At 54.4% G+C, this 18,078-nt stretch overlaps 5 protein-coding genes across 5 annotated transcripts; 3 read left to right on the top strand and 2 right to left on the bottom strand.

The window, feature by feature from the left end:
• Nucleotides 1-4,695: 4,695 nt before the first annotated feature.
• CCMA1212_002520 (uncharacterized protein) lies at nucleotides 4,696-9,955 on the top strand (the record flags this gene model as incomplete). Its single annotated transcript, XM_073699902.1, has 10 exons — nucleotides 4,696-5,266; nucleotides 5,560-6,128; nucleotides 6,817-6,904; nucleotides 6,977-7,034; nucleotides 7,228-7,617; nucleotides 7,684-7,818; nucleotides 7,972-8,054; nucleotides 8,076-8,085; nucleotides 9,233-9,420; nucleotides 9,565-9,955. Exons 1-10 carry the CDS (start codon nucleotides 4,728-4,730, stop codon nucleotides 9,953-9,955), a joined length of 2,451 nt encoding a protein of 816 aa, XP_073561525.1. The 5' UTR covers nucleotides 4,696-4,727.
• A 729-nt stretch (nucleotides 9,956-10,684) lies between these two features.
• Nucleotides 10,685-11,634, bottom strand: CCMA1212_002519 (Eukaryotic translation initiation factor 4E type 3; the record flags this gene model as incomplete). The annotated part of the gene is made up of 3 exons (XM_073699901.1): nucleotides 10,685-10,998; nucleotides 11,072-11,385; nucleotides 11,465-11,634. 3 exons carry the CDS (start codon nucleotides 11,632-11,634, stop codon nucleotides 10,685-10,687), a joined length of 798 nt encoding a protein of 265 aa, XP_073561102.1.
• Nucleotides 11,635-13,065: 1,431 nt separating this feature from the next.
• Nucleotides 13,066-13,848, top strand: CCMA1212_002518 (uncharacterized protein; the record flags this gene model as incomplete). Its single annotated transcript, XM_073699900.1, has 1 exon — nucleotides 13,066-13,848. One exon carries the CDS (start codon nucleotides 13,066-13,068, stop codon nucleotides 13,846-13,848), a length of 783 nt encoding a protein of 260 aa, XP_073561101.1.
• Nucleotides 13,849-14,295: 447 nt separating this feature from the next.
• CCMA1212_002517 (Kinesin-like protein) lies at nucleotides 14,296-16,129 on the bottom strand (the record flags this gene model as incomplete). The annotated part of the gene is made up of 2 exons (XM_073699899.1): nucleotides 14,296-15,860; nucleotides 15,940-16,129. 2 exons carry the CDS (start codon nucleotides 16,127-16,129, stop codon nucleotides 14,296-14,298), a joined length of 1,755 nt encoding a protein of 584 aa, XP_073561110.1.
• Nucleotides 16,130-17,095: 966 nt separating this feature from the next.
• On the top strand, nucleotides 17,096-17,805 carry CCMA1212_002516 (uncharacterized protein; the record flags this gene model as incomplete). The annotated part of the gene is made up of 2 exons (XM_073699898.1): nucleotides 17,096-17,516; nucleotides 17,624-17,805. The coding sequence occupies 2 exons, from the start codon at nucleotides 17,096-17,098 to the stop codon at nucleotides 17,803-17,805; spliced, it is 603 nt and encodes a 200-aa protein (XP_073561109.1).
• Between the last annotated feature and the right edge of the window lie 273 nt (nucleotides 17,806-18,078).

Below are 18,078 nucleotides of genomic sequence, written 5' to 3'. Positions count from 1 at the left end.
GACGAGATGAGGAGCAAGTCGCTAAGACATGACACGACCTGATGAACTGTTACGAATACTAGACGGATTTTGGACGGATTTTCTGGGAATAAACAATGGGAACACTGGAGTCATGGTTTGATTTTGGAGTTGCAGGTTTCCGAGGGTTCCAGATGAAGAGTCTGCCTCTGTTTCCTTTTCTTCTTTGAAAGAGCATGGACGCTCATACTTGGAGTCAAGGAAAAAGATACCCCCGGACAAGGCTTTGTTGGTACGGATGGGCAATGGAAATGAAGGCGGTACTACTACGGGAATGGATAGATAGCCCAGGCACGGGACTAGAACAGCAGGGTCGGTTACTTGGTAGCTTGGTAGCTCTGAGGGGGCTCACGCCAGCACATGCTACCGACCACTGATAATAATGCTTGAGACGACATCAATTGTGCACACATGAGCTTGAGCGATTTCCTGGATCGGCGCAAGGTGACTGTGCCCGTGGGTAGTATGGATAAGGAGTTTCCTGTCCAGAATGCTGCAGCGAACTGGGAACCTGGACGTTAGCGGGTGTGACGTATAACATGTAAAGGCGGACTGTTCACTTGGGACAGGGCAGGCACGACTCGAGTCGTAGGGCGGAGTACGTACATGCCTAAAGAGTGGGGTGCTGGAAATGGAAGTGGCTGTCCACAACCGCACTAACCGTCTGGATTAGCCTAGGAGAGGTAGGACGGAGTGCCGCGGCAGGTACGAAGTACGAAGTGCAGAAAAGTACGGCTTTCAGCGCCCCACCCTCAAAGCAGCACTGAAGTCCAAGTCCCCATCTGCTCTGGGCAAGGCAGGTAAGGTACGTGCTTAGTACCTCCGTGTCGCCCCTTGTCCCTTTGCTTCACCTTCATTCAGCCCCGATTAGTGTCCACATGTGAGTATTGAAAGAGGCGAATCTTACAGTTTGAGAGGAGGCAAGTCCGAATGCATCTAAAAGGCTCAAAGATACGCGGCACTTTGAAGCCGTACTGTAGTACATTGAAGAAAGAGACAAAAGGAAGGAAGAGAACACAGGGAAGAGCCGCTAGAACGGAAACACCCCTGTCGGACATGTGTGAAGTGGGTGGTGGGTCCGTTACTGCTGGGCCCCCCCCCCCCGTCGTGCAGTTTGCAGTTCAGTTGCAGCGCAGTGCATTCTGGAAGGGTTTTTGGTGGGCAGGGGCGACGGCTGCTGACTGGTCAGGAAACTCCCAATGCCACTTTTTCTTTTTTTTCCCTTTGCTTTCCCCCTCTCTCTCCCCTTGATGAAATGTGTGCCCCCCCCCTCCTCCTTCCCAGTCCCATGTCTGAGAGCATAGGCCCCTTCTTCTTTTTAGTGTGTGTGTGTGTGTGAAAAGACCCGCTTGTGTCTTTTGCGTCTTTCTCTCGTCTTCAGTTTCTTTTTCCTCTTTTCTCCCCCACTTTTACTCTCCATACCCCACTTCCGTGGTGCGAGTTCTCATTCTTGTTGATGCTTGCGCTGCTTTTTTTTTTTTTTTTTTTTTTTTTTTTTTTTTTTTTTTTTTTTTTTTTTTTTTTTTTTTTTTTTTTTTTTTTTTTTTTTTTTTTTTTTTTTTCCTTCCTTTGTTTCTTTTTCTTCTCTTGTCTCCGTCTTTGGAGGACGTTCGGCTGTGCACCCCCTTTTTTTCAGAGGATGCACGCCCCCCCCTTTCACCCGGGCCCGGGATTTATTTCACACACCCTTCTTCCCTTTATTTTCTCTCCTTTTTCTTTTCCCCTCCTGGCCTTTTTTTTTTCTCCCGTTTGGCGCTTCGTGTTGGGATCCATTCGGTGCGGCTTTGGGTCTCTGGATGGTTGAGAGAGGCTTTTGGCTTGAGTGGTTCGTGCTCCGTGCTGGTTCTTGCTTTGCTTGTTAGTGTCATTGAATTCGTGATTGGAAGGTGGTTTGTGTCTCGCGGCGTTACGGCGATGTTAATGTACACAGTGCTCTGCTACGCCCTTCGGTCTCGAATCAGATTTGACGATCATCGCTTGATGCACCCTTCTTCCAGTACAGGCGACAATTCCTGACCTGATACCTATTCGGCTCCCTTCTTTTGTTGAGTACCAGATGAAGGCAGCAAAGCGTAATGAGAACGTTTGCTGAGCCACCATGGCTGAACCTTGGGCTCCCGCTGGGAAGTACTTTGCTCATATTTGTGATGAACGCTTGATGATCCTCCTTGGAAGGCAAACAATGATAGGGGCGTCGCATTCGTCCTTTGAGCTAATAAGCTTCAAGCCTCCATGTCCCCTTCAAGCATTGTGAAAAAGGTGCAGGGCACATTCTGGCTCTGGTCTCCCCGTTTCGCCGAGGCGTGAGGTAGGATTTCATTACGGTTGGAACTAAGGCAGCCAGCCTGTGTGTGTACGTTTTATGGGCTTGTTGGGAAGTGGACTTCTCGGGAGAGAGGGGGCGGCTTGGGCGGTAAAGCGTTTTTGGCTGGGCAGGGTTTCGTGTCTCTGCCTACAAGTATTTGTAGATATCTTTCCATCAATTCCTCGAGCATTGACGGGGTTATTTCGTTGGGGTTTGGGCTGGCCTGGGTTCGGTTCATGGCGAGGTACGAGACCAAGTTACGAAGCGGCCGTGACATTATGTCCGGCGGGTTTGCGTGCCATCGGAATCCTTGAGGGCATCCATCCATCCGCTGACCGGCAGGGGTTTTCATGTCTTTTCTCTCTCTCTCTCTCTCTCTCTCTCTTTCTCTTCCGACAAGGTACCTATGAAGTGTTTCTTTGCAGGTCCCGTTTTGTTGCCGTGTTCGGGTGGGGGGGTCGCTTTCCCAGGCTGCTTGTTCTGCCGGACCGAACGCGGTTTGAGATTGAGGTCGCCCTGAAGGATGCTGTTCCATATAACAAGCCCACGAGAGGGCTCGTACGAGTGCTAGGCACTATTGCATATCGATGGAACATGTACTACATACCTAAACGAAGAAAAGGAACTCGGCCTCAAGCCCGAGGATGCCGAGTTTGCGGACGAAGTTTTGGTGGTACTACTACTACTGCTGTCTTTGAGGCAGTGTGACACGGCTTGCAAGTGAACGTACGAGTAAGTATCTACCGCAGTTTGCTGGTGATTGGGGGGGCTGAGAATGCCAGGCATAGACGGGGCGCAGTAATACTTTATGGAGACCCCGGACTTGATGAGTGAGAGCCCTGGGATTGTGCATGACACAGAAGCGAAGGGTGCTCCGTACAGTACGTTATTCCTTTTTTTGCGGTTCGTGATCCGGAGGTCTTTCAGGGTCGTCTTTAAGCGGGTGTGATTCGTGGTGTCGTCTGGAAACAGTATTTGCTCCGTATCACCTCCTATTGCTTGTCTCCATTTTGCTCACCCATCATCGTTGTGTATGAGTAGTCGTCAGACTCCGAGTCGTGTGTACTTGTCATCGGCAGAGATCTGTTGCGTTTAATGCCAAATGCCTTCTCCCGGCTCTTGCAGCATGACCCTGCGTACGGAGAGCTGCTGCTGCAAAACAAGGGCATTCAACGCTTGAAGTACCTACACGTTATCCAGATGTTGGCAAAGCGAGAGGAGCCTAAAAAAAAAAAAAAAAAAAAAAAGCCTCTGCATTATACTTGGCTATGGGCTCCGCAGCAGTACATGCTTCTACATGCCTGTGCTTGTGCTTGCAGAAAGTGACTGGTTGCTTGCTTTCTGCTGATGGCTTTTCCATATGGTCTCGGAGACGCTAACTTTGGCGCTGTGTTTGCCCGTTTCCCCTCCTTATCAAGGGACTACTATTTTTCAGGTCTGTCCTCGATATCGGGGGTTGCGTCAAATGTGATATGCAAGACGGGCTGTTGGTGCTGCCATTGGTCGTTGCCGAAGCAAAAGAGGGTGAAGCAAAAGGATGATGGTCGAGTGATGTGATTGACTGACCCCTTTGAGGGGGGAGGGTAGCCTAAGAGCCTGACCTCCCTGACCTAGCAAATGGCTTGTACTACGGCAGAATCCACGTACGACTTGGCGGCGATGATTGTCTTGGTGCTTGTCAGGGTATTACTGTACTGTACCTGGTAAGCACGCTGCGTTTGGGGCGTTTTGTTTCCGGGCGAGCCAGCTGAAAACGATTCCTTCGTGCAAAGGTAGAAGCAGATGCCGCATCAGTAGCTGAGTGGTCTGTCGTACTGCTGGGCGGGAGAGCAGCTGGTTCTTCTTATTCCCTCCCGATACCGGTAGACCGATGCCTGGTGGGATACTGTCAAACTCGTCTGCCATCACTTGAAAAGCTACACGCCAGCATGGGGGGGAAAGAGCAGAATAGTATGAGCGAGCGTGAGCGTGGGAATCATAGTCCCAACTCGCCGTGCATGCAGTAGGTAGGGCGCGGAATGGGGAAGAGTCACGGCCAGCGTCGCACCACATGTCCTTGCTGATGTGACATGTCCTTGTACGGAGTACGTGGATTACTTGGTACAGAGAAGATTGCAATAGTAAACGGACTCTGCATCGATATTGCGGCTTGAGATTCTCTTCGTCGGTCGAGAATTTCAGGGTTTCCGTCTTCGTCCAAGTGCACTCTCAAGCACTTGTTCTCCTATCTTATCGGGAATCTACCACTGCGCTAAACCGAATCAGTCCACCGCTTTCACGTCGTTCTTGGATTTTCGCTTCCACCAAGCAGCGTCTCTCTCTGCCTTGGGAACATTGTCGCACCATTTCCCTCTCCTCTCATTCTTTTTTAGCCCTCTCTTTATTCACATCCCTGCCGCCCTTGATGGTGCAGTATGTGTTTACGCCCTGGAGGGACCGCCAGGAGCTGCTCCTTGTGCGGGAGCAGTTCTACGGTTCCGGGGCGTTGACGCAGGCGGTTGGTGCATCGGGTCGCATCCAGAGCGGTGCGGCTTACAGCCACTACCAGCGACAACAGCAGCAGCAGCCGAGAATTCAGGACCAGAGTCGGGCATTCGAGGGTGGCAGAGATGCGGGTGTCGACGAGAAGCAGCATCAGCAGGGAAACCTTGGCCGCGAAGAGGAGGGGCAGGGCTTGAATCAGGGGGATGCGCGACGGGGCACTACTGCTGCCGGTGCGGCTGCAAGTCCAAATCGCCAGGCATCACGAGAGCAGGCAGACGGAGAGAAGCACAAGGCCGTGGGGCGAGTGTCCATGTGGATGCAGCGCGGCAACTGTCCGCACATGGTGGAGTCGACGGCCCTGCTCATGGCTGCGGTCCTGAGCGATGAGGCCGCGGCCACGGGCAATGCAGGAGCATCGACCTATGCTGTGAGGGCTGCATATGCAGCCGCGTTTAGTCGGTAAGTCGTCTGGGCCTGTTGTCACTCTTTTACTTGTCGTCCTCCGCTGTGGCTTGGTTGGGGTTGGAGGCCTGGAATCATGGGATGAGGGGGCCAATGTTGGATACGGGGAGCCAAGTGGTCAAGATGAAGCAGCGAGCATGGGGCCATCTTGCGCGCGGGATATGCGGCCAAGAGACGTCATGGATGGCGGCCTTGGAGGCTCTATCCAAGACAGCGCAGGGAGGGTGTCGTGGTTCCGTCCGCCATCCTCACGCCTTGGTGAACAGGGAAGCTAACTGATATGCCGTCAGCTTTGTCACCGGCCTGTTGGATGGGCATCAGGACAAACTGCGCAAGCAGAGCATGTACTCAATCGCCAAGAATATTGGCTTGCCGGCCACCTTTGTCGAGCTTAGGCACCAGGCCACGCATGAGCAGCTGCCTTCGCTGGCCAAGCTGCGGTCGGCCGCAAGGAAAGCGCTCGACTGGATCTGGGACTACTACTGGAAGCACCTGGGGGAGGCGGAGAAGGCCAAGGATCCGTGCAAGGAGCTGGTCTTGTCCTATCTACGAGAGGACGATGAAGCGGCGAGGCGGAGAATCATGGGGCAGCTGCGTCAGTGGGATCTGGGCCATTTGCAGACGACTATTGCAGAGCTGCAGAAGACGCTGCCAGGGAACCAAGTGTATCTCAAGTGCTTGAAGCTGTCCAAAGACATGGCGGCTATGGCCAACGGGGCGAGTGGCCCGGAGCCGGAGGACAGGCAAGTGCCGGAGGAACAGGATCAGGAACAAGAGCTGGACCAGGATCCGGACCGGAGCCCGGAGCTGACCACGGGATGGTCCCGGTACAGCGGCGCTTGGAAGCCGAAGCCTATCGGTATAGTGTGAGGATCGTGGCCTTGTCGTGATTCGGTGTTTTACGGCGAAGCAGTGCTGTGCTAGACACGCTGGACCCCAATGATACCCAATAGACTGTTTTTCTTTTCCTTTCACTCTTGTTGTCGTGGAGAGGACGAACATTTCATAATGAGATCTATAACTACTAGACTAGTAGGGAATGGATGCCATCAGCGTCTCGTCACCCTCTCGGGTTCGTGGAGCTGAGCAGCGCGGTGCAGCCAATCACGTGGTGGTTATTAATGATTTCGATCAACAACTCCTCCCCGTATTTACGGCTTACAACGAGGTAAACCCGGTAGCATCAGCCTGTTCAACCTCTCACAACTTATTTTATTCATCCTTGTGACGGTCTCTTTGAGGCGACCACAGGCTACACGCTTCGTACATCTATGAACAGACTATTGCTGTCTGGCAGACAGTTTCTCTCGCAGAGATTTGCCGGTTCCGTGAGTGAGATCATCCGTCTTTCAGTGTAAGGATCGAGAGCTGTGCCCCTCATTGCTGACCAAACCGACGCAGCTTACAAACAAGCGCAAGATGCATATCCAGTCGATTCCCATGTGTGAGTCTTGATACTCGACAATGGCATAGCCAAATGGTGGTGAAGAGAGAGAGAGAGAGAGAGACGCATAGAGAGAGAGCTGGGTTGGGCTAATGCTGAGCAGGGGTTGGGAGCTCCAACAACTACGCTTATCTTGTGGTTGACGACAAGTCCAAGGATGCCGTCATTATTGACCCGGCGAACCCGCCAGAGTATGGCTTTTTTCCTTTCCGCTGAGATCAATTCTGCGTTGGAGAGGGATGATATGACTGACTGGACGACAGGGTTGCGCCTGTTCTGAAGGATGCTATTTCGTCGGGCAAGATTAACTTGACGGCCATTGTCAACACTCACCAGTATGCATTTTACTTATCCCGGAGTCGACACGCATCTGGATGGGACAGCTGATGCGGATGAATGATACAGCCACTGGGACCATGCAGGCGGCAACAAGAAACTGGTACATGCACTCTGCCCGAAATTGTTACGATGCTCCCGCTGTCTGACGAAACGTTCCTAACTGGTCTCGTTATAGCTTTCTGAGCTGGGCACCGACCTCGCCGTCATCGGCGGCAAAGACTGCGAAGGCGTCACCAAAACGCCCAAGCACGGGGAAACGTTCAAGATTGGCGACATTTCGGTCACGGCTGTGCACACGCCGTGCCACACGCAGGACAGCATTTGCTATTACATGGAGGACTCGACTGGCAGGGCCGTCTTTACCGGCGACACTCTGTTCATCAGCGGTATGACTGACCTGGAGACTGAAGAGCTGTCTTCGTCTTTGCTGAGCATAGGAGTATGTGTATCTGACCGAATTATTGCATGTTTAGGATGCGGCAAGTTCTTTGAGGGTAATGGGGCGGAGATGCATGAGGCGTTGAATAACAGACTGGGAGCGCTGCCGGATGACACGGTTGTCTATGTAAGCCCTGAAACTGCAAAACTGACAACGATTCAATGGATGAGAGTAGACTGACAGTATCACCAGCCTGGACACGAATACACCAAGTCCAACGTCAAGTTCACCCTCTCCGTGTCCCAGACAGACCCAGTCAAGAGGCTCCAGGAATTCGCGGAGAACAACGAGGTGACGACGGGCAAGTTTACTATTGGTGATGAGAAGGTACGTGACTCTCCCCGGACTGAACGGTGAAGGCTGGTTGTGCTGATCTTGAATCCACCCGACAAGAGGCACAATGTGTTTATGAGAGTTCAGGTGAGAGCTACTCCAGGCTGCAGGAATCCCTCAAAAAGGGTTGGGCTAACCGGCATGTAGGACCCCGAGATTCAAAAGGCGACGGGCGAGACGGATCCCGTTTCCGTCATGTCCAAGCTGCGGGAGATGAAGAACAACTTCAAGTGAGGGAGAGATTGAACGAGATCAACGGTCGTGACTAACGCAGTCACCAGGCCCGTAGAGGCAAAGATTTGATGTTGATGAAGCATCCTTGTACAACCATTACATGTATACGGAGAACAGAAAACCCAAACATGACAGCACAGTCTTACAGTCATCTCACACAAAACATTTGGTACATGAGGTTATGTCTCCATGGATCACTTGGCACCACGACACAAAGAGCCGTGATGCCGCTCGCTAGCCACTGGAAGAAAAGAACCGCGCCAGGTTTAGAAGAAGATTGACGTGATTCTTTCCCGGAGTTTGCTCTCGCTTCACTGTCCACACTTGCGCGCTGTTGGGCATCTGAGGCGGCAAGCTCTAGCAATTTTTGAAGCTGTGTCTTGATGTGCACGGAGGGAGATGGGAGTCTGTTGTGTAGGTTTCACTGGAGATGACTTCACGTAGATCTCGTAACAAACCTGGGGCAGCTGGTCCTGTCGTGATGGGAGGCTCGAGAGGCTATCCCGAGGACTTTGTCTTGAGCTCCGACGCCGCGAGGGTCTGAGCTGTGGCGTTCTCATTTGTCAATAAGAGTCTCATACTGGAGCTTGCAAGCGTCCAGCTATCGCAGCTGGTTCACAGCTCATCAACCAAAGCGTGTGTTGCGATCTGAGCAGAATCATCTTTTCTCGAGTTGCAAAAAGGACGAGACGAAATTCTACGAGGCAGAATTTTCGCGACTTTAAATGGTGCAGCTAGAACAAAAAGGTGGATATACACCGTATCAATCCTGTCACTTACTGTAGTAGATACTGTACGACACTTTTCCGTGCGCCTATTCAGCCTCGCGCGCCTTGTACCCGGGTTTCGCATCACCAGCATTTCCGCGCCAGTGACATCAACGTGCATTCGGCATCTACACAGAGCGCGAGAGAGCCTCAAGCAAAGATTAACCAATACATTGCTCAAAGAACCCCTTTTCATATAGTCTCCTCTCTTTTTACGTCTTGATATTGCGATAGGCTTGCGACCTGCGATATTCACATGGTACGTCCCGAACTACACGAACATACACCACCACCCCCCCCCCGATATCCCCCAAAGACAAAGTTCACGACGACGACGAAGAAGAAGAAGAAAAGGGGAGGAAGAACGAAAGACACACAGCTGACGCGACTACAAAAAAAAATAACAGCCTCCGAAGCGCAAATCAGGCGGGCCCCCGACCGCGCCCAAGCCGCGACAGTCCAAGCTCGCAAAGGAGCACAACGTCTCCGCGCAGGAAGAGGCCGAGATCAAGGAGGCTTTCAGCCTGTTTGCGGAGCCCATGGACGGCGAGAAGAATGGCGTGCTGCCCATCAACGACCTCAAGTCGGCGCTCATGTACGAAGCCACCTTTCCGTCAAGAGTTCAAAGAGAAGACAAGAGACGGGAGAGACGGCAAGAAACAAAAGGGGTAGCAGCAGGAGTCGTAGAGAGAGAGAGAAAAAAAAAATGAAGCTAATCAAGAGATAATGCAACACGCAGAGCCCTCGGCATCCCGCCCTCTTCCCCGGCCGAACTCCAGGAATTCATCTCCATCCTCGATCCCGAAACGGACGGCTTCGCGACCTTTGAGCCCTTCTTCGCCATCTGCGCGCTGAAATTCCACGCGCGCGACCGCGACGGCTACGACGACCGCGACTCGGAGGCGCACCGGCGGGAGCTCGCCGAGGCGTTCCAGCTGTTTACCAACGGCGCCGAGGGCCCGATTACGCTGGCGCACCTGCGGCGCGTGGCGGCGGTGCTCAAGGAGGACGTCGACGAGGAGCTGCTCAAGGATATGATTCTCGAGGCGAATGGGGGCGTGGGCGTCGCACGGGGGGTGGGGATCGAGGAGTTTGATGGGGTGATGAGGAGTGCGGGGGTTTGGCGGTGATGCTCTTAGGGAGTCTGAAAGATGATAATACGTGGAAAGGCGTAGAGGATGGGGAGGATAGGGGGTGCAACGAGGGGAGGAAGGGGAGCTTATACCTAATTTTTGTTTGCTGGTAGCGGGTTTGGGATTTTTGGGGCACTTGATGCGAGGCGCTGGGAGTTGCAAGTCGTTCTTGATACTTGTACAAAGTACGCATATGGATATCTTTCTATTGGAGGAACGCTACATGTTCATATCGGGAGAAGCCGAGGTCGAGTTTTACATATACTGAGGATCGGTGAAAGAGGGATACTTGACCAAGGCTGCAAGTCAGGAGGCGGTTGACGAAACAAGCAAGCAGTCATGTACGATGTATATATGAGTGTATATAATACATGGAGATATATATTCAAAAAAATAAGACATGTTTGACCGTCCGTGATGCTGACGGAACGCGACTCTAATGGCAGCATACAACGCATTTCTGAACTTGTGGTCTTGACATGGGCCAAACAAACACTAGAAATGCCCGGCACAGCTCTTTCTTGCATCTAGAATCCCATCAAAACGCCAAAAAAACAATACCATATCCAAGATTCGAGTCTGTAATTCAAGCTGGAGTCCTGACAGTGTCTTGGAAACAACAAGCAAACATGGAAGAACGAGAAACAAGTAAAAAGAGCAAAAAAGCTGGCGTAGCTCGCTCAACGAATAGGAGAACGCACTTGTCAGGGAGAGGAAAAAAAGCAATCACTGAGCAGCAGGCGGCTCAACAGTTACCGCCGGCGCATCAGGCGCAGCAGCAGCGGCGGCGGCGGCGGCGGCATTGCGCTTCTGGGAGTCGAGCACGGCCTGCAGCTCGGGCGGCGCCTTGAAGCCGGCGTGGTCGCTGTGCTTCTTGTAAAAGTAATTGTCCTGCTTGGGCTGCAGCTCGGGGGGCAGCTCCTCGAGGATGCACTTGATGATTGCGTCGATGGAGTTTTGCTTGGACGAGTCGCGGTGCCAGACGGTGATGAGGTGGGAGTTGAAGCGGACCGAGAGGCCGACGCCGCAGATTTGATCGGCTATCAATAGCATTCCATGTTAGCTGTATGGTTCAGTGTTTTTTTAGAGAACAAGTATGGGGGTTGAACGCACCCTCGTCAATGACGCTCTGCAGCTTCTCGCCAATGGCCAGCAGCTGGATGCGCGTCCAAAAGTCCGGGCCGATGGCCTTGGGGACGCGAAAGGTCCAGCTGCCGCCGCTGATGTTGCGCCGGTCCTCCCAGACGGGGCGGAAGCCCGACTTGAAGAGGTAGAGGGACTCGCGCATCTTGATGTTCTCGACGGGGGTGTTGTTGTTGTAGCGCCAGAAGTCCTGGACGGACTCGATCGGGGCGCCAATCTTTTCGAGCTGGGCCGTGTATTCCTGGCCGGTGCCGGAGCCGCCTTCGGGTTTTTGTTCTTTGGGGCTGAGAAGAAATGTCAGTTGAGGGCGTTTTGAGGGGGGGGGAGGCAGAGGAGAGGAGAGATGGAGAGTTGGGGACTGACCGGTCAAAGTAGACGTCCCAGTAGTGCTGCGTGGGGAGAGGGCGCATCGTCTTGAAGAGGTTGCGCTTGGCGTCGTCGCGCTGCTCGGCGGGCGAGCTGATGTCGCCGGCGCTGGAGCTCTGCGAGAGGCCGGAAAGGCCGCGGGTGAAGAGCTGCGGTCTTGTGGCCATGATGATTGCTGTAACTGAGGGCGAGGAGGAGGAGGAGAGGCGAAGGAGGGAAGAAAGGACAAGAGGAAGAAGAGGGTTAGCTGATGAAGTCGAGTAGACGGAGTGCCAGCGGAGGAACCTGTCGGCTAGACCATCAATTGGGTATGGAATAAGGTAGAGAGAGAGGGAAAGGGAGGAGAAGATGGTAATGGAGGGTAGAAGCGAGAAGACCGAGTTGAGGGTGTAAGTTGTCACTCGTGATGATGACCGTTGGACCCTTGGCCCGTTTCTGCAATGGCGGGGTTTTGGCGCCGTGATTGGAGGGGCTGCAGCGCCTGGAACAGCAGGCCCGACTAACTGGACCTGAAGCCTGCAGTGGCTGTGCCTGAGTATCCGGTTCCAGTTGATGTTGGTTTCCTTTGTGTTTCCCTTCTACTGTTTGACTGGCCTGACAACAGTACTGATTTCAACTCCACGGCGGCTGTTGAAACTGTTGCAGGGACTGAAGCGTTTGCCTGATTGGGGGGGGACCTTGAGGATGTAGGTTACCCCTGGGGCTGGTGAGGGGCAAGACGTGCTGCTGTTTCACCTGCAGCGGTGGTTGTGCAAGGGCGTTTGCAGTCATCTTCTCTCCGCGGAACCAGTACAAATATTTGCCAGTACATATAAACCCTGAAGAATTACCGTGTATTTTGGACGAGAGTGCCAGCAAGGGATGGGATGGGATGGGTAGAAAAGGAACCTTGAGAGGCTCTTGGTGGAGGATTCGGATTCCGGCTACCCGAAAGGTGTGTCGGTTTCGCGATGCGCCTTTGTTTCATGTAGAATCCCGGGTCTCTTTCCCCTTCGTTCACCATTGGAACCTGTCTTTTTGTTTTGTTCCGTTTCAGTTCAACCGCGATGCCTGTTTCGTCTCCTTGTAGCTCGTTTCTCTATCCTTCCTCTGCTTCCCCATTTATTGTTACTGATTGATGGACTTGTTTGCTTCATCTGGGGCTGAATGATAGTGTCGTGATGTTGTTCAACGGTTGGAGCAATACCTCGTGGACAGGTATGGACATGTAACGGCCTGTCATGTTCAACACCACAATTCAGCAAATAGATAACATCGAATATCCCATACTGAATAGTGGCCTTTGAAGCATCCGCATTGTTCATTGAACAGTGAAACCAGTTCCCTAAACTATAGTATAAATAACATCACCTCAATGCATCTTGACTATGCAAATCCAGCAGCACAGTCATTACCGTTGTCCAAAACACCATGTAACACTACACAATATCAACGCAAACTCACACCCACCGCCATGGACACCCACGCCCAAAACCCCCTCTTCCACGCCCTCGACATCATCCTCGCCTACCTCAACCGCGGAAACTCCCTCCCCGAAATCGAGCTCCTCGCCTCCGCCGCCGAAACCTGGTGCCGCCACCATCTCCTCCCCTTCGACGATGACGACGACAACAACAACAACGCACCTCTTCGACCTCAGCATCCGCTCCTTCGCCCGCCTCTACGCCTTCGACAGCCGACGCCCCAACAACATCTTCTCCCTCCCTCAATCGCCCTCCCTCGTCCAGCGAGCAACCGCAACGCTCCTCCTCTCGTCCTTTCCGAAACAAGAACAACACCATGACGCTCACGCATGCATTAGGCCCTTACTCACAGCGCGACACTTCTTCTCCGCCGTCCTCGACGCGTACACACTCTCCGTCGGCGGAAAAGGTAGGTCCTTCCACGACCGCATTGCAGCACAGGACCTCAGGGCCTCGCCCATCATCTATTACATGCCAGAGGTCGTTCGGCACATCGCCGCGCTGGATGCGCATGAGTTGCTGACCACGCAGTTTTCGACGTTTAGCCCAAAGACGAGCTTGGCCTTTTCGTGTTATCTGGGTAAGGGGTTTGATATTGTCATGATGGATGCTCCGCCGATCGTGTACCCCGGAGAAGGCGACTGTCATGTAGAATTCATGGATATTGATGATGCCGGTCCTCCTTTTGCCGGCCCTGCTGCTGCTGCTGCTGCTGCTGCTGCTGCTGCTGACTCTGGCAGACGAAGACCGAGGGGAACACCGAGGCCGCAGAATCAATATCCCGAGACGAATCGGGGCAGTGAGAGTTCGTCGAAACGGACGGCTGGACCTAAAGGCACCAAGAGGTGGCCCTCTGGTCAATCGCGCGGTAAGCAATCTCGGGACGCAAGAAAGAAGAGGAGGAGGAAGCATGGGTAGCAGACCAAGGTAGCTAGGATTCCCATGCCCCTCGAGTCGCACTTAACTATGAAACCGTCAACACATGCCCGCTTTTCTTTCGTTTGCATGCGACTCTGACTGCAGTATCAGATGGTAAAAGAAGAAGAGATGGAAACCCAAGAAACTCAATTCAGGGGTAACTGCAGATGACGAGGCTCAAAAAAAAAAAAGAAAAAAAAAAGTATAATCCAGGATCCTCGCAAATAAAGACCACCTCTTTGTAAAACACCTTTGCTCACAAAACACATACAACCTTGTGTGGCATATGAGCGAGTCTCGTACATTATCCCCTCCAGCATTACCAAAGACAGCAAAGGCGGATGGAACCATCTTCAAAACTAACAAGGATAAAAGAAAATTCGCTAAACCAAGGCCAAGCTCATCAACCGCGCCGTGTCGTATCATCGTCCTCGTCGTTATGCATCGTCAAATGTTCGTCGAACCAAGGGGCATCCGCACGCTGTCCGTGTCCTTGAAACGCGAGAGGTCGCCGCCAATGAGCTTGCGCAGGTTGCCCATGTCTTGCAGATAGCGCTCCATTTCGTGCTGCAGCTCGTCGTCCGCAGCAGTGCTCTCCGAGTCGTAGTCGTACTCGTCGTCCTCGTCGTCGTCCGACTCCTTGCCCTTGAGCTGCACCGGCGGGATCGGGTTTTTGAGACTGTCAATGGCCAGCTTCAAGTGCAGCTTGAGAGCTTCGTTCTCCGTCTGCAGCTTCTTGATCTTGCTCTCGGCAACCATGCTGCGCTCCTCCATCATGCGCTGCATGGTGCTGACCCGGTTCTGGTACTCTTCCAGGCGCTCTTCTGCCTCCTGAGCATTCTTTTCGCGCTGGCGGGAGTCGGACACGGAGACCTGCAGCATGCGAATCTCCTGCGCCATGGCGGCAATCTGGGCGTCGCGCTCTGCCGACGAGATGTGGTCCTGGTTGACCTTGGCGCGGGTGCGGATGCGCTTGGCCTGGTCGGCGTAGCGGAGCGTCGACAGCGTCTCGTCGTAGTCCGAGGGCGCGATGCAGGCAATCATGGCCGTCTTGCTGTTGCCTCCGAGCGAGTCCTTGAGCAGCCACGTCAGGATGGAGTCGCGGTAGGGCACCACGTCCTTTCTCTTGCCCGAGCGCAGCTGCTTGGGGCTGGCCAGGGCGGCAATGACGCGGCCGAGGGTGGCGAGCGACTTGTTGATGTTGCTACCCTCGCGGAGGCGCTCGCCCGTGGCCTCGGTTGACTTTGCCCTCTCGCTGCCGGCCAGGTCGACCAGGCGGATGCGGGAGCTGCGCTCCGTGGTCTCGTCCGTCTCCATGTCGTGGTGAATCTGCTTGAGCATGATGGTGAAGACGGCGTGGCTCCGGCTACTAGTGTCGTTCATCTTGGTGCTCGCCACGGTGCGGGATGCGTCTCCGACCTTCATGTAGCGCATGATCTCGTGGATGTTGCGCACGGGCACCTCGGTGAGATCCTTGACGTAGGGGCCCTCGGTGGGCGACTCGCGGATCTTGAGGTAGTTGGGCGGCGTGTTGGGGACGACGGGCACCAGCAGGTCTCGGACGTGCTCGTTGTAGACCTCGAAATACGAAACCCGGACGTTGTAAGCGACGCTCGAGTCCTCGTTGTGCGCGGCTTCGATGCGCTCAAAGAGATCCTCGCAGGTCCGGGGGATCAGGCCGGGGTTTTCGGGCGTGCCCATCATGGTGTAGCTCTTGCCGGAGCCCGTCTGGCCGTACGCAAAGATGCATGTGTGGTAGCCCTCAAAGTTGTGGTCGAGAAACTCCTCGCCGAGGCTGTTGTAGATGTCCTCCTGGGTGGCGTAGTCCTTGTCTTCGGGGTCGTGGCTCCAGAAGGAGCTGTCAAAGGTGAAGCTCTTGTCGCCGACCCTGCGCGCCTTGGATGGGCTGGACGCCGAGGCGGCGGAGGCGTCCTGGTCGTCGGGGGCTCTGAGGGTGGTGATGTGGGAGACGGGGTCCATGTCGACGAGGCATCTTGCGCCCCGTCGGAGCTCTACAGTCACACGTTAGCTGCTTTGTCGTCTCCTCCTCTGTGTCCTCTGCATCGTCAGATGAAGTCAAGGTAGACGCACCTCTCTCGAGAAAGGCGCGCACTCGCACGACAACCTTGACGTTGCCGCCGCGGTCCATCCTCGTCATCACGGGCATGGCTGTGGCATCGCGCGAGCGCAGGGAGGGAGTCGAGGCGGACGAGGCCATCGTGACTCGTGCCTCGGGCGCGGGCGAGGGCGACGAGGGCATAAGTCTGTCGTCGAGGGCCATTGCGCGCAATGTCTCAAAGATGCAATGGAGGCTGTCGTGGAGGCGGAGGCGAAGAATGTGCTACATTCTCTGGCTGGCACTCTCCAGGTCTCTGTGCTGCTCCTGCTTTTGTTTACATGCCACTGGCTTTCGGGCAGCGGTTGCCGGGGTAAAAGCGACAAGGGGGCTGCCACTTGCCTGCACTTGCCACAATGGTGGTGCAACTGTGGCTGGGCAGTGATTGGCAGCTTGTGGCTGAGGGGTTGACGGGCTATCGATCCGATCCTTGCTGGAGCTCCCATTGCCGGAGTTGTTCCGTCCCGCGGCGCCTCCAGCTCTTCCGGGGTTTCTTTTGGCAGCTGCGCTCTGTGGGGCAGACGGGATTACATAAGACACGCAGCTTCTTCCCAATCATCAAGCTCGGGGGCTGTCAGAATTACATCAACAATGCTCCCCTCATGACAGCCTCACTTCTACCTCTATAATTCTGTCTCTTCGTTTTCACAACAAGCCGTCACGCGCCGTCAGCCAGCAGCTCCCCCAGAACAGAAGCAGCACCAACTGCAGGTGGTCCCTACAGCTCCGTGCAACGCTGCTAACCCACCTGCTCCTAGCCTTGTCTCGACTCGCGCAAAGTCGCGTATCTTGCATCCATTTTCGTTCCCGGTTTTTTTTTTTTTTTTTTTTTTTCCTCCCCCTTCCGCCGTCACTTCCTCTCCTCCTGCTCCGTCTCTCTCCATACCAAACCAACCATCTACAATCCATCACCACCAGCCAATTCACCTTCTCTCCGCGGCAACCGAGTTCCACCGCCTGAATATCCTCCCTATTTTCCTTCACCTTGCGAATACCTTTCTCCCCCCACCGCTCTGGTCTCCCCCCCTTTGTCGCCACCAAAAGCCAACAACAACAACAACAACTAAAACAACAAAAACAAAGCAACAAACAACAACAACTTCCAAGCTTCCCTTCTGCTCCATTAGCTCCATGGCGCGCACCAGGGACGACGCCAAGGCGGCGGCCGGAAACGCGGCGACAGACATCACGCGCCAGCCCACGGAAGACGCCGGCGTGAAGAAGACGCCCGGCCGCGGCCGAGGCCGCCCCAAGGGCTCGACCAAATCCCCCTCGAAGCCGCCGTACGTGCCCACGGGCCGGCCGCGCGGGAGGCCCAAGGGCAGCTTCAAGAAGCCCGGCGAGTCCAAGGCCAAGACACCAAAGAAGCCCAGCGCGCCGCTGGCCCCCGGCCAGAAGCGCGGACGGGGCAGGCCGCGCAAGTCGGACGTTGCGCAGGCGCAGGCCCAGGAGGACGACGAGGGGCGGGCGGCGGCAGAGTCCGAGGCCAACGCCGACGACGCCGAGGCTGAGGCCGGAGACGATGCCGCCGACAACCAGCCGGGCACCGGTGGTAAGTCCAACCGTCGCCAGCACAAGGCCGCTTGAGTTTTTCCTGTAAAGGAAAGACTCCAAGCGGGCAAACACCAAATACACACACATACACACATACACAAAAAGAGAGAGAACCGGGCCACTCACGCGAAAGCCATATTTTCTTCCTTGTAGACGTGACTGGTGGTGCACGCGCCGGGACCAAATCGGCCCTCACGCCGCGGCAGTCTCCCGAATACGAGGTCGGTCCTTCATCATCATTCACATCACCTGCGTGGTTCTCGCGATTCAAGAACATTATTGGCTGATTCTGGTATTCCATGCTGTCTTTGGGCTGCCGCAGGAGGATCAAGTTGATTATGACAATGACGATGAATGAAGGCTTTGACTGGAGCGCGAGTCGGTTTTATGTTCTTGCTCGGAGGCGAAATGTGTGGCAATGGCAAGATGTGGACGATTGGATGCAAAGGAGGACAAGCTGTTTCCCGAGACTGGGACGGCCGTGGTCAGAGAGGAGACATGAAAACACAAAGCAAACGACTGTCTTGACTGAGAAAGGGCCTGGAGGCGTTTTTGGGAGC

The sequence above is a fragment of the Trichoderma ghanense genome (genome assembly GCF_004382785.1).
Source record: "Trichoderma ghanense strain CCMA-1212 chromosome Unknown scaffold_2, whole genome shotgun sequence".
NCBI lineage: Eukaryota > Fungi > Ascomycota > Sordariomycetes > Hypocreales > Hypocreaceae > Trichoderma > Trichoderma ghanense.
The sequence above is the reverse complement of the archived record's forward strand: the minus strand, read 5'-3'. Positions and strand labels throughout refer to the sequence as shown.